General features: G+C 41.5%; 1 protein-coding gene across 4 annotated transcripts in view; it reads left to right on the top strand.

The window, feature by feature from the left end:
- The first annotated feature begins 9,722 nt into the window (after positions 1–9,722).
- Positions 9,723–12,090, top strand: part of bcas3 (BCAS3 microtubule associated cell migration factor) — a 321,470-nt gene continuing 319,102 nt past the window's right edge. For all 4 annotated transcript variants that reach the window (XM_086260594.1, XM_086260597.1, XM_086260595.1 and 1 more), the window contains exon 1: positions 9,723–9,838. In XM_086260594.1, the coding sequence (XP_086116720.1) occupies positions 9,723–9,838 (116 nt within the window). The remainder of the gene's footprint in view (positions 9,839–12,090) is intronic.

Below are 12,090 nucleotides of genomic sequence, written 5' to 3'. Positions count from 1 at the left end.
GGAACGAGAATACACTGAACGAGAAAGAGAGTTACAGGAACATAAAAAGCAAACAAAACAGTTAATGGCAGAGTGTGAGGAAATCATGAAAGATCCTTTAACTGAACGTACGGAAGCTGAACTGCAGGAAGCCGTTTCTGTCATAGATAATCATGTTCAGCGCCACACTAGAGTAGCAAATGGTTTAACTGTGCCAAAAGCAATAACTAACACCAGAAATTTAATAAGGAACTACTTAAAGCAAAAAAAAGAGGAAAAAACTCAAGAGGGCCCCCACAAAAACACCCGTTATAAAGAAAAGCAGGGATCACAATTTAATGACGTCAGCACCTCCCTCCCGTTCATGATAATAGGGGACATGTGTTGCATTCAACCCCCTAAAATTTCAGAGTTAGCAGCAACCATTAAAGAACTTCCCGATCCTCTACAAAATCCTACAGCCTTTGTTTCTGCATTACAGAGAAGTACCAGATACCACCACTTGGGTGGGCCTGACTATAGATATATATTATGTCAACGAATTCCAGGTGTGACTGAATCTCAGCTTATTGAAGAAGTAGAGGAACTAGACCCTAAAAATGACCAAGCAGCCAACACCTCCTCGTTTTTGTGGATAAATGATGACAAAATCACAGCCTTTTTTCAAAATCTAAAGAGATTTCTGCTCACAATGTCTAGAGATAAAATTGATTTAAATGCAGTAACCATGTGTAAGCAAAAGCCAGATGAATCCATTCTAGTGTTTATGAAACGTTTCACACACTGCTGGACTAATGAGGCATGCATGCCTGAAGGAGGAAATGATCAGATTTTCATAACAACATTCTTAAACAATATTCATCCAGAATGTTCACAACTATTGAAGCTGACTGCCACTGATAATCTCTATGACATGAAAATAAAGAACTTTATCACACTTGTCAAAACAAAAGCTGGTGCAGATCTTTTCCCCAACAGCACGAAGGCTAAAAGTGTTAAGATGATGTTGAACTTTGATGTTGAAGGCTCAGAGGAAAGTGAAAAAATGATGTATGCAGGGGCCCCGCCCCCTCAACAAGCGCAGCAGGGAGATTTCAGAAGGAAAGATAGGAGTGGAGACGTATGTTTTTATTGTGGAAAAATAGGACACTGGAGGACGGAATGCAGCAGCAGGTAGATCTCAACCACAAAACACAGGACCAGCTCCTGCCACTAGGCGTAAGCAGAGCTCTTACAGACAAGGTAACTGGCAACGCAGACAGGAATCACATCAAAGAAACGGCCCCTTTGCACTTAGGCAGCAACCTTATAATCCACATTTTAATCCCCACCCATATGATAACGAAAGACTGGACCGACAATAGGGAGGCCCAGGTGAAGATGAGGGACAGTGTGAAGCACTACACACGATGCTGCATTTGCAATTGTCCCGTAACACAGAAAGCTTGCCCATGTTAGATATAGAGATAGGTGAAAAGATTTATTCCTTTTTAGTTGACAGTGGAGCCACTAAAAGTTCACTGTCTGGAAAATTCTATAGTGGGCCTGTTTCCTCTGTGTGCATCAACACCATGGGAATAAACGGAACTCTAGTGCAATGCCCCAAAACTCATTCTCTAAAAACACGCTGGGGCCCAAAACCAGATGAAATTACATATCATCCATTCATAATTATTCCAAACTCGCCTGTGAATCTATTAGGCAGAGATTTAATGGCAAAAATGAACTTGTGTATTTCATTTAACACAAAGGGTGAAATGTTTGCAGATACTGATAACAGCTATGTTTTCTCTGCCCTATGCACCGACACCATGGAGAAGGAACATCCTCTGTGTCAGCTGGACGCCTCAGCGGAGAATGAACTCAATATCCATCTGACTGGTATCCCACGTCACACTCTGTGTCAAAAACATGTGCAAACACCGTTACCAGGTAGCCCCATGCCTGGAAGCCACATATTTGTTTCTCTCACACTGTTCAACAACATGATAACTGCTCACACCAGTGAAGGCCAAACAGTGGTTTTGTCACATAACTCAGACATAGGCTATGACATCACTGCACCATGTCAACACATAGATCTAACCTACCCCATACACTGTACTATCTCTGCTGTCACATTGCCAGCTGAATATCAAAACATGACATTATGGTCAAGAGGTGAGAATGATGTAGGATTTATTGACTGTACACCTTATCATGCTCAGCTGAAAAACAACAAGCCGGTATATGTCAAGCAATATCCCATTTCCGCTGAAAAAGCCGCAGCCTTAGACATCATCATAGGAGATTTATTGACAGCTGGAGTAATAAAGCCCACAGTATCTCCATATAACACTCCTGTCAATCCTGTGCCAAAGCCTAACAAACCTGGCGTATGGCGTTTCACACAAGACTTAAGGCAAGTTAATGCAGTCATTAAGCCTCTGCCACCTATTGTCCCAGATGTCCCCAGCATACTGACATCTATTCCAGCAACAGCTACACATTTTACTGTGGTGGATTTGTGCTCCGCCTTTTTCTCAGTACCTGTGCATGAGGACACACAGCCGATATTTGCTTTTACACATAGAGATAAGCAGTACACATGGACTCGCTTACCCCAAGGCATGGTAGACAGCCCTGCGGCTTTCTCAATGGTAGTACGTGCTACCCTGGACGGCTTCACTCCTCCAGAGGGCTGTACTCTGATCCAGTATGTAGATGATCTCCTCCTCTGTGCTGAAAGTGAAAAACTATGTCAAACTGCCACACACATGCTACTCCAGCACCTCCAACAGACTGGCCACAAAGCATCAGCAAAGAAAATGCAGTACTGTCAGACTTCTGTTCAATATTTGGGATTTACACTGTCTCACGGACAACGTTCTATGACTACAGACAGGGTCAAAGCTGTGACCTCTGTCCCTAAGCCCACTACACAGAAGGAAATGCTGTCTTTCCTAGGCATGGTGAACTATTGCAGACAGTGGATACCAGACTGTTCTTTTCATGACCACATTCTGCGTGAATGCTGCAAAAAAGACAAGCCTCCTCGAATACTGTGGTCCACAGAAATGACTGCCTCTTTCAATGCATTACAGGGAGCGCTGACCTCCGCCCCTTGTTTGGGTCTGCCTGACTACCACTTACCGTTCCACCTGTACGTCACAGAGAACGGCACAACCTGTGCAGGTGTATTGGCCCAAGAGCATGGCTGTGGCTACCGTCCAGTAGCCTTCTACTCAAAGGTGCTGCCAGCAGTAGTTCAGGGGATGCCGGCCTGCCTGAGAGCAGTAGCAGCTTGCTCTATCATGATAAGGGACTGCGAGAAGCTCACACTCTCACATGACACTATTCTACACACCAATCACCAGGTCACGACCATTCTAGCAAACATAACTACACAACACATGACCGCACAACGTCGCTCAGGTTATGAAGCTACACTGACTTCAACAGCAAATCTCACTATAAAAGCAAGCAGCACACCCAATTCGCCAGCACACTTACTTATTCGTATGCTGTGTTCCTCTGACCGACAGGATGGTTCAGACGACCCTGACGATCATGATTGTATGACACGTATACAGGAATCCACAGCACCACGCCCAGACTTAGAGCAGACACCAATCCCAGACTCAGTCATTGTTTATGTGGACGGGTCCTGTTCAAAACCAAATGACAACTTATTTCTTTGTGGCTATTCGGTGGTGACATTGCCTGACATCATACTAGAGGCTCACTCATTACCATTTCACTCAGCACAAAAAGCAGAGCTCATGGCTTTAATACGCGCCTGTGAGTTACATGTGGATAAGCGTGTAACAATTTACACTGATAGCCGTTATGCATTCGGTGTGGTGCATGACTTTGGCACATTGTGGAGACAAAGAGGATTTAGATCTGCTGATGGAAAACCGATCGCTAATTCTGACCTTGTTCAAAGACTTTTGCAGGCTATACAGCTGCCATCGGCAATTGCAGTTGTTAAAACGAAGGGGCACAGCACGGCTGACACAGACGAAGCAGTGGGAAATGCTCTTGCAGACGTAACCGCGAAAGCAGCTGCTGCCTCACAGCAACCACCCAGAAGGGAAGTATTATCTTTGCCTTTACAGCTGCCACTTGTCACCCTCCCAGACTATTTAGAAACAAATGTTGACCTAAAATTCATACAAGAGCAAGCCTCTGCCTTAGATTACACTTACTGGGAAAGTAATGATTGTACCTTAGATAACAGAGACGGCTTATACAAAAACCTTGAGGGTTTGATTGCCCTCCCATCTTCACTACTGCCAATCCTTGTCCGCCATTTTCACGGTGTGAGTCATGTCGGACAAAGAGGGGTAATAGGAGCAATAAAATCAAGATTTGTAATCGAGAAAACATCACACGCAGTAAAACGCATATTAGCAACCTGTCTAACATGTGCACGAACTAATGTAGGAAAACCAAAAGCAAAACATCAGCATTTACCACAACCAGATTTCCCATTTCATACATTACAAATTGATTTTACACACATGCCAGCACAAGGAAGCATCAAGTACTTACTGGTAATAGTGGACCAATTTAGTAAATGGGTAGAAGCTTACCCAACATCAAAAGAAACTGCAGAAGTAGTCTGTCAAAAGTTGTGCAATGAAATAATACCCAGATTTGGAATACCTCACCAAATTAACAGTGATAGAGGACCTTCATTCACATCAGAAGTAATTCAAAAGTGTGCTAAAACTCTAGCAATAGACTGGAAATATCATGTGCCATACCATCCTCAGAGTTCAGGAGTTGTAGAAAGAATGAATAGGACCATAAAAAATCGCCTGACTAAAGCAATGATAGAAACAGGAATGACCTGGATCAAACTACTTCCTCAAATCCTCTGCGAGATTAGAATGACTCCATCCGCAGCAACCAAATTATCTCCATTTGAAATAATCATGGGAAGACCGTTTCCAACACCATGGTCAGCCTCCAGAGGGGCACCGCTATTGGAAGGGGACATAGACACTGCATTGTCTGACTATGTTCATAACCTGGTAGAAACACTGAATAATAACTATCAGAAAGTTTGTCTCTCTCAGCCTCTCCCTTCCATAGATCCAACCCATCCGTGGAAACCAGGAGATGCGGTGTTGGTACAGTCGCTAAAACCAAGGGCACTCGGGGAGGCCGCGTGTTCCAGCCCCCAGACTGTACTTGCAGTGACGAGAACCAGCATCCTTACAGACGGACAACCTCAGTGGATTCATGCCAGCAGGGTTAAGACCAGCCCCACCAAACCACCTAAGGCGTCGGATCAAGTAGATGACGTCTCCGGCGAGCCAGCGCCCGGATTCAATATACCTATAGATGACGACTCAGGCGAGCCAGCGCCCGGATCCAATCCACCTACACACACACAATCACTGATTAACACACAACGCCTGAAAGAGCCAAGACTCAGAAAGCCCTCTGATCCCCCGCCTGAACAACAACAAGGTACTCGAACATCCAGCAGGAACAGAAAGCCTAGAGTACCACACAATGTCTAACCTAATAAAGATAGACTCGTTTCATCCTGATAATGGAGAAAATGAAATGCCCATTGTCATCTCTCGAACCTGGGACCAGGCCAGGAGACGACTAAAGAACTGTCTTTTTTATATATTTAGGTTATTAATCATATCTACTGCATTAACCTTAGGATTTTTATTTACTATTTCGTATTGTAAAGTGCAACCCTGTTCACATTTCTGCAAGCCACATTTTCAATGATAACCCGTATAGCTACCAGTACAGCTACTTCAATGTATTTGCAATTAGCACAAATTGATCCTGAGGATGTGCCAGATGTTACCAATGATGTTCCTGATGTGTATATTGAACATTAGGTTGTGAACTATTACATTTTATGATTTGCTTTTTATATTATGTTATTACATTTGTGATTTTTCCTTTCTATTTGAGTTATTATTTTGAAAAATAATAAAAGAGGGGAACTGTTAGGTATTTTAGTACCATGGTAGCATTTACTGGATATTGTTTTATAGTGACATTATGCAGGAAAACTCTGTCATTCAATAAGGCCCCTTTGTTTTAGTTATTTTTCTCTTTGACCCAAGAATTGATGTGTGAGAATCACAGGCTGGTACTAGGTTGAAATACCACAGAGATCACTCCCTCAGCTACATTAGTTTCTTAATCTTTTAGACGCCTGTTGAAGGCCAAATGGTTTGTTTCAGATTTCACTAATGTAAGAACTCTTCGTTTTGTGCCTTGAAAATATGTCGCTGAGATAATCACAATTGTAGCTGAACTAATAAACTACACAAAGGATGCTTCTTCACCCAAGGGCAGGAAGACGCTGCCTTATCTTGGTCTGTACTGGTTTAAACTGATAAATCTGCTGTCTCATGAATTTTACCCTCTATATAAACTGTTGTACTTGTGAATAAAGTTGAGTCACTTTGGGAAGACAATCTAAAGCAGTCTCTGTTTTCTTGTTCTCCCAAGCTGCTCCCGAGCTGCTCGTACTAACACGCTGAATGGCATGCTTGAACATTACTTGAGAATATATTTGACTGTGTTACAGACTAAGGGACATTCTCTGCTGATAGGTGAAGGTACATTCTCTGCTGATAGACGTCCACGCCTCGGAGGAAGCCGATCCACGGAGTAGGCCCTGGAAACAGTTTCCTTCAATAGAAATCAGCACTCCCGTTGTTCATCATGATCTTAGTAACTTTTTTCCATAACAAAGAAATAGGTCTTGAACAAATATATGACACATGAATATTTCACTAGTGTTGTAACGTCACATCCTGTTAGCTTTTCTCTGGAAATTATCATTTTATAATTCATAATGCCTCATAATGGTAATTCATCAACATGGCTGGAGAGAGTTGATTCAGTTAAAGGACTAGATGTTACAGTCCCTGATAATGCATTGCTTTAGATGGAGAGACTCTTGAGTGATGGCTATTATGAGGAAAGGCAGCCCAGAAACTTTGTCAGCAGCACGCACCATTGTGTGCCTCAACTTTCGGTCTTTTACCCAGGCTAATCTGCCATTTTCCTTCCTTGGTTAGGTTTAGGAATTAGAGATCGATCTAGATTACCATTTTAAATTTGTGACACATCATTAGTTGTGGACCTTGGGTTCATCAGGTGTTTCGGCCGTTATCACCAGACACCCTCATCCAAGGAGGCCCTGCCAGGGTTGATCAGGCCCTGGAGTGTGTCGCCGGTTTATGTTAAAATTTTTCTCTTCTTCTTTCTTCTGTTTAGTTTCCTACATTTTCTTTCTATATGTTCACTGCAACTGAGAAAAAAATAATAATTACCTCTTTAGCATTTACAGAGCCTAACTTCTTCAAAGGGATAGAAAAGGTGATAGAGAGAAGTAAGACAAAAGGGACAAGATAGGAGAGAGAAGAGCCGGAAGGGGGGCACCCGGTCTGGCTTCCCACACCACCTTATATACAGTCTGTTTAAGTGTGATTAATTTAACAAACACTTGCAGCAGCATCTGCAGCAGTTACACAGTGATTAGTAATAAACAGAGCCAGTGTGATTGAGTCGAGAGAGTGAGTGGATTTAAGAAAGTGGGTGACTCAAGTGTGTCAGTTGGTTTGTTTTTGTTTTTTTATTGTTGAGATGAGCTAGAATTTTTTTTGTTTGTTTGTTTTAAAGTTAATTTAATTTTCAAAACTTGCACATGATCTTCAATTTGTAGCAGATCTACTGACTATCACATAGCAGCTGGAGCAGTCTCAAATGGAGTTCAGTCCACTACTGCCACCTGTGGCCAAGTGCTATAGATTGACTTGTGACACATCTGCAGTAGAGGCTGAGGGGCTCCACTTACACCTGGAGCATTCAAACCTACCCACAAACATGTTGAAAGGCGCAATGTGGATTGTCAAGACTGAAACCAGTCATTAAGCAAAGACAACAGGGATCTTTTTTCTGCTTATTTAGTATGCACAACATTTGTAGTCGCCTTCTGCACAGGGGAAGTCCCAGCAACACTGTGTACAGCCCTGTGTACAGTCCCAGCAACACTCCAGCACATCTTGGTTGGTTGTAGGACTAGCCTTACTCAGGGCAGATACACATAGAGACACAATCAGGTCCTCAGGTGTCTAGCCGAGAAAGCTGAGTGCAAGAGAAAATCCATTGACGCTCAACCTTTTGCGAACCAAGAGAAGTGTCAGTTTTCATCAGCATTTGTCCTGGAGGGGGACAAGCCGAGGACTAGCCCTTCCGCCCTGGACCTGGGCCCGCTGAAGGTCGCCAGGGATTGGCAGATGTGAGTGGACTTGGATCAGACGCTAATCTTTTCCACAGAGATCGTAACAACTACTCTGCCACCAGACCTCGTCCTTTGGGCTTACTAAAAACTTGCCACTGAGCTGAAATCTTTGGGAAATCTTTTTGTAGCCTAAGCCTGCTTTAAATTTCTCAATAACTTTATCCCTGACCTGTCAGGTGTCTAAATCCAATCGAGAATCTGTGGCAAGATCTGAAAACTGCTGTTCACAAACGCTGTCCATCTAATCTGACTGAGCTGGAGCTGTTTTACAAAGAAGAATGGGCAAGGATTTCAGTCTGTAGATGTGCAAAGCTGGTAGAGACAGACCCTAAAAGACTGGCAGCTGGAACTGCAGCAAAAGGTGGTTCTACAAAGTATTGACTCAGGGGGCTGAATAATTACGCACACCCCACTTTGCAGTTATTTATTTGTAAAAAATGTTTGGAATCATGTCTGATTGTCGTTCCACTTCTCACGTGTGCACCACTTTGTGTTGGTCTTTCACGTGGAATTCCAATGAAACTGATTCATGTTTGTGGCTGTAATGTGACAAAATGTGGAAAAGTTCAAGGGGGCCGAATACTTTTGCAAGCCACTGTATATAACAGTGATGTACTGTTAGTTGCTAATTGTGAGAGGGAAGGATTCTTTAAAAAATATAATAAATGTTCTTCCTAATATTATTATTCTTCCTGTTAATAATAATAATAATAATAATAATAATAATAATAATAATAATAATAGATTAATATTAACAAAATAAAACACAATGAAATTATTGACAAGTTGTACATAAATGATCAAACTCAATAATAAATATTTGGCTGAAAATGTTTCCCATCAGTGTTGTATGGATCAATATTGTTTAAGGCAGAGGGCATTTTAAATACTTTAGATTCAGTTAGCTGTCCACCATCAGATTTCTACAAAATGATACATATGTATCATTTGTGCATGTCAGGACCACATACCTTTGGGAAAAAAAAGATTATTTTAAATATAACAATAATAAATAAAATCACATCTCCATATTGACATGATATATACAAAGTAAGTAACAATTAAAGCCACAAAACCTATGTTGTTATCACAATAAACAAACGGGGATTTCTCTAAGCGTGTGGATCATAATCACTGATAGTCTGGTCTAATGTGCAGCTTTGTTTAGAATTGTGCAAAGCTTGTTTCTGAAACCTCAATACAATTCGTGCACAGCTGCTTCAAATTATTTAGTGTTTCACGCAGCGTTACTTTCACTAGACTATCACTAGTCCTAAGTATTTTGATTGCTTAACTACAGACACTTCAAGTCTCTTATTATGATGTAAATTAAAGACACTTGGAGGTTAACAATGACTATTAAGTTGTAAAAGTTTTATTTGTAATGCGACGTAATCGTTGTGTCCGCCTTTGCTGTTGTTTGGTTGGTTTGACGAGAACGTATCCGTGATCTGATTGGCTTTCAATGACACAACACAGTTCCGCAAATCTAGTCTGTTTGTGTTTTGACTGTTTTTTGCAGAGAGCTTCAGAGCACCACGAAGTGTATACACAAGGAGACTGTCAGCGTTCAGCTCCTCGGTTCGTAACTATAGCTGCTAGCTATAAAACATAATGCTTTATTGAAACATGACAAATGTATCTCCAGCTGTTGGGTTTTAACTCTATTCTTCTAACACTATGAGGGACTTTTATCAGCTAATGCTAGCTAGCTATGTTAGCCGTATGTTATCTAGTGAGATAACTTTCGCGTTAGCCAATGGCTGTGTTGTGTTCCCTTGACAGCTGTTACAATTGTCACCCGAATGGGTCCGCTAGCTGCTAGTGGTACTAGCTCGCAGAATAAGAGTTTCGTGTATGTAACGGAGGCTAGGAATGTCAAGCTTCTCAGGCATGTTGTTTACTGTATGTAGCTTTGTCTCTACCGCCACACAAGCTTTTGCCCTGTGTGATTATAACGGTTTTCGACTGGTCTTATTAGCCCCGGTAGTTGCTTGGGAATGCTTCCAAAGACAAAAGAAGGATAACTGAATGTGGTTTACTAAGTGGCTAAATGCATAAAGACCCTGTGTCATTAGTTTATAGGGATGCTTCATTTCGCCAAGCCAGTTTTTGTTAGTGTCGAGGCACTGGTATTAGCATGTGTAGTATACATAGTTTGCAGTCTAAATAAATTGTCAGACCTAGAATGTATTTGTCTTACTAGGGGCATAGCAAACAGCTGCTTCAGTATTATCGTGGCATATAGCTGCCCCGGCTCTCTGGTTCAAATTCATGGTGGCAGCTGTATCCACTGGCCCCATGTCCAGCTCCTCAGATCCTGTTGGTGCTCAGAGGTTAGCTTTGAAATATAAATCCACAGCTGGAATTATATAACCACAGAATATAATTCTGTGGAATAATTCCACAGCTTGCTTAGGCTGTGTGGAGGAGTGTGTGTCCTATTTTTTTACCAGCTGATTTGGACTATCCACGGGAATTCATGGTAGGATCTATAAATGTTAGCTGTCTTATAAAGACCATGTTATACCTTTTGCCGAAGTGTACTAGGTATAAGACAACACCTTAAAATCCTCATACTTCTGTTCTGTAAGTTTACTGTCAGAACACTGTCAGATCTTACTGTCTGTGCTCTCCCAGAAGCTCAGATTTGGCAACAACCCCATTTATACTCTGGGTTTTATTGGTGTTTTTATCTTAGATTCACTGATTACAGGTTTTTTAACTAATACGTCTGTGATGCTTGGTGTATTTACTTTAGTCGCACTGAATTTCTGCTTTCAGTGCTGGATTTTCCAACTACCCTTCTGAAAGAATTTGTTTTTTTATTGTTATAAGCTGAAGCCTGTTTTAGTTTTCTGTGTGAACAAAATGCGGTAATTTTGCAAAACATGCCATAAAACTAAGGCCACTAAAGGTAGCAGTACCAGGAATTTATTCCACTGCAAAATTAAGACTGTTTTAAACTCCACATGTCAGCGTCTCTCCACACACCAAAAAAAAAGAAAAGGTTTGAGGTCATCAATTTTTTTATATGTTGGAAGCACAAAAGAGCACCCTTTTAATTTCTAGTCTTGACCACAGAGAGAGACATACTGTGACAGTATTGTTGTTTGTGAGAAACCTCTTTGTGCAACTGATGGTTAAAAAAAATGGCTAAAATAAAACATTTCTATTCATTCTGATTTTTTTGTAATATACATGGAACGGTCGATTTGAGTAGTAAACCAGTGCGATTTTAGGCACTATATGCTCACAAATAACATTTGTTTTCTGAGGTTTTTTAAACATATTGCGATATGTAGTGTATGGTGATGTAGCCAAAAAATATTGCGATATTAGATTCTCCTCATATCGCACAGCCCTACCTCCTGGTAGGACATGTGGAACACCTTACCTAGAAGGTGACAGCCTTAGCCTTTGTTGGTGATGACAGTTTCAAGACACCTCCTGTCTGGAGAAACTTGCATTGCTCAAGTGTGATTTTGGCATTTAGACAGTCTTCAAATTCCAAAGGTTCCTTGGGCCCCGTCTATGATCTCTCAGCTTCTTTCCATAGATTTGGATTCAGATTCAGGTCTGGGCATTCTAGCAGCTTTATTTCTTTCTCTGAAACCAATTGAGAGTTTCCTTGACTGTGTGTTTGGGATCATTGTCTTTCTTAAACTTTCACCCTTATTTTATCTTTATCATCCTGGTAAATGGCTGCAGAATTTTATCAAGAATGTCTTGGCACATTTTTCCATTCATCCTTACTTCAGTTGTATGAATCGTGCCAGTGATGTATGCTTAAAAACAGCTGCACCTCCCTTTTTTCATGTGTTCAAAACTTG

This window comes from Aulonocara sp. 'chitande type north' Nkhata Bay, linkage group LG14, assembly GCF_057382095.1.
Source record: "Aulonocara sp. 'chitande type north' Nkhata Bay isolate Kocher_YH1m ecotype deep benthic linkage group LG14, A_spYH_male_GT1.1, whole genome shotgun sequence".
Lineage (NCBI taxonomy): Eukaryota > Metazoa > Chordata > Actinopteri > Cichliformes > Cichlidae > Aulonocara > Aulonocara sp. 'chitande type north' Nkhata Bay.
This window is presented reverse-complemented; position numbering and strand designations above follow the sequence as displayed.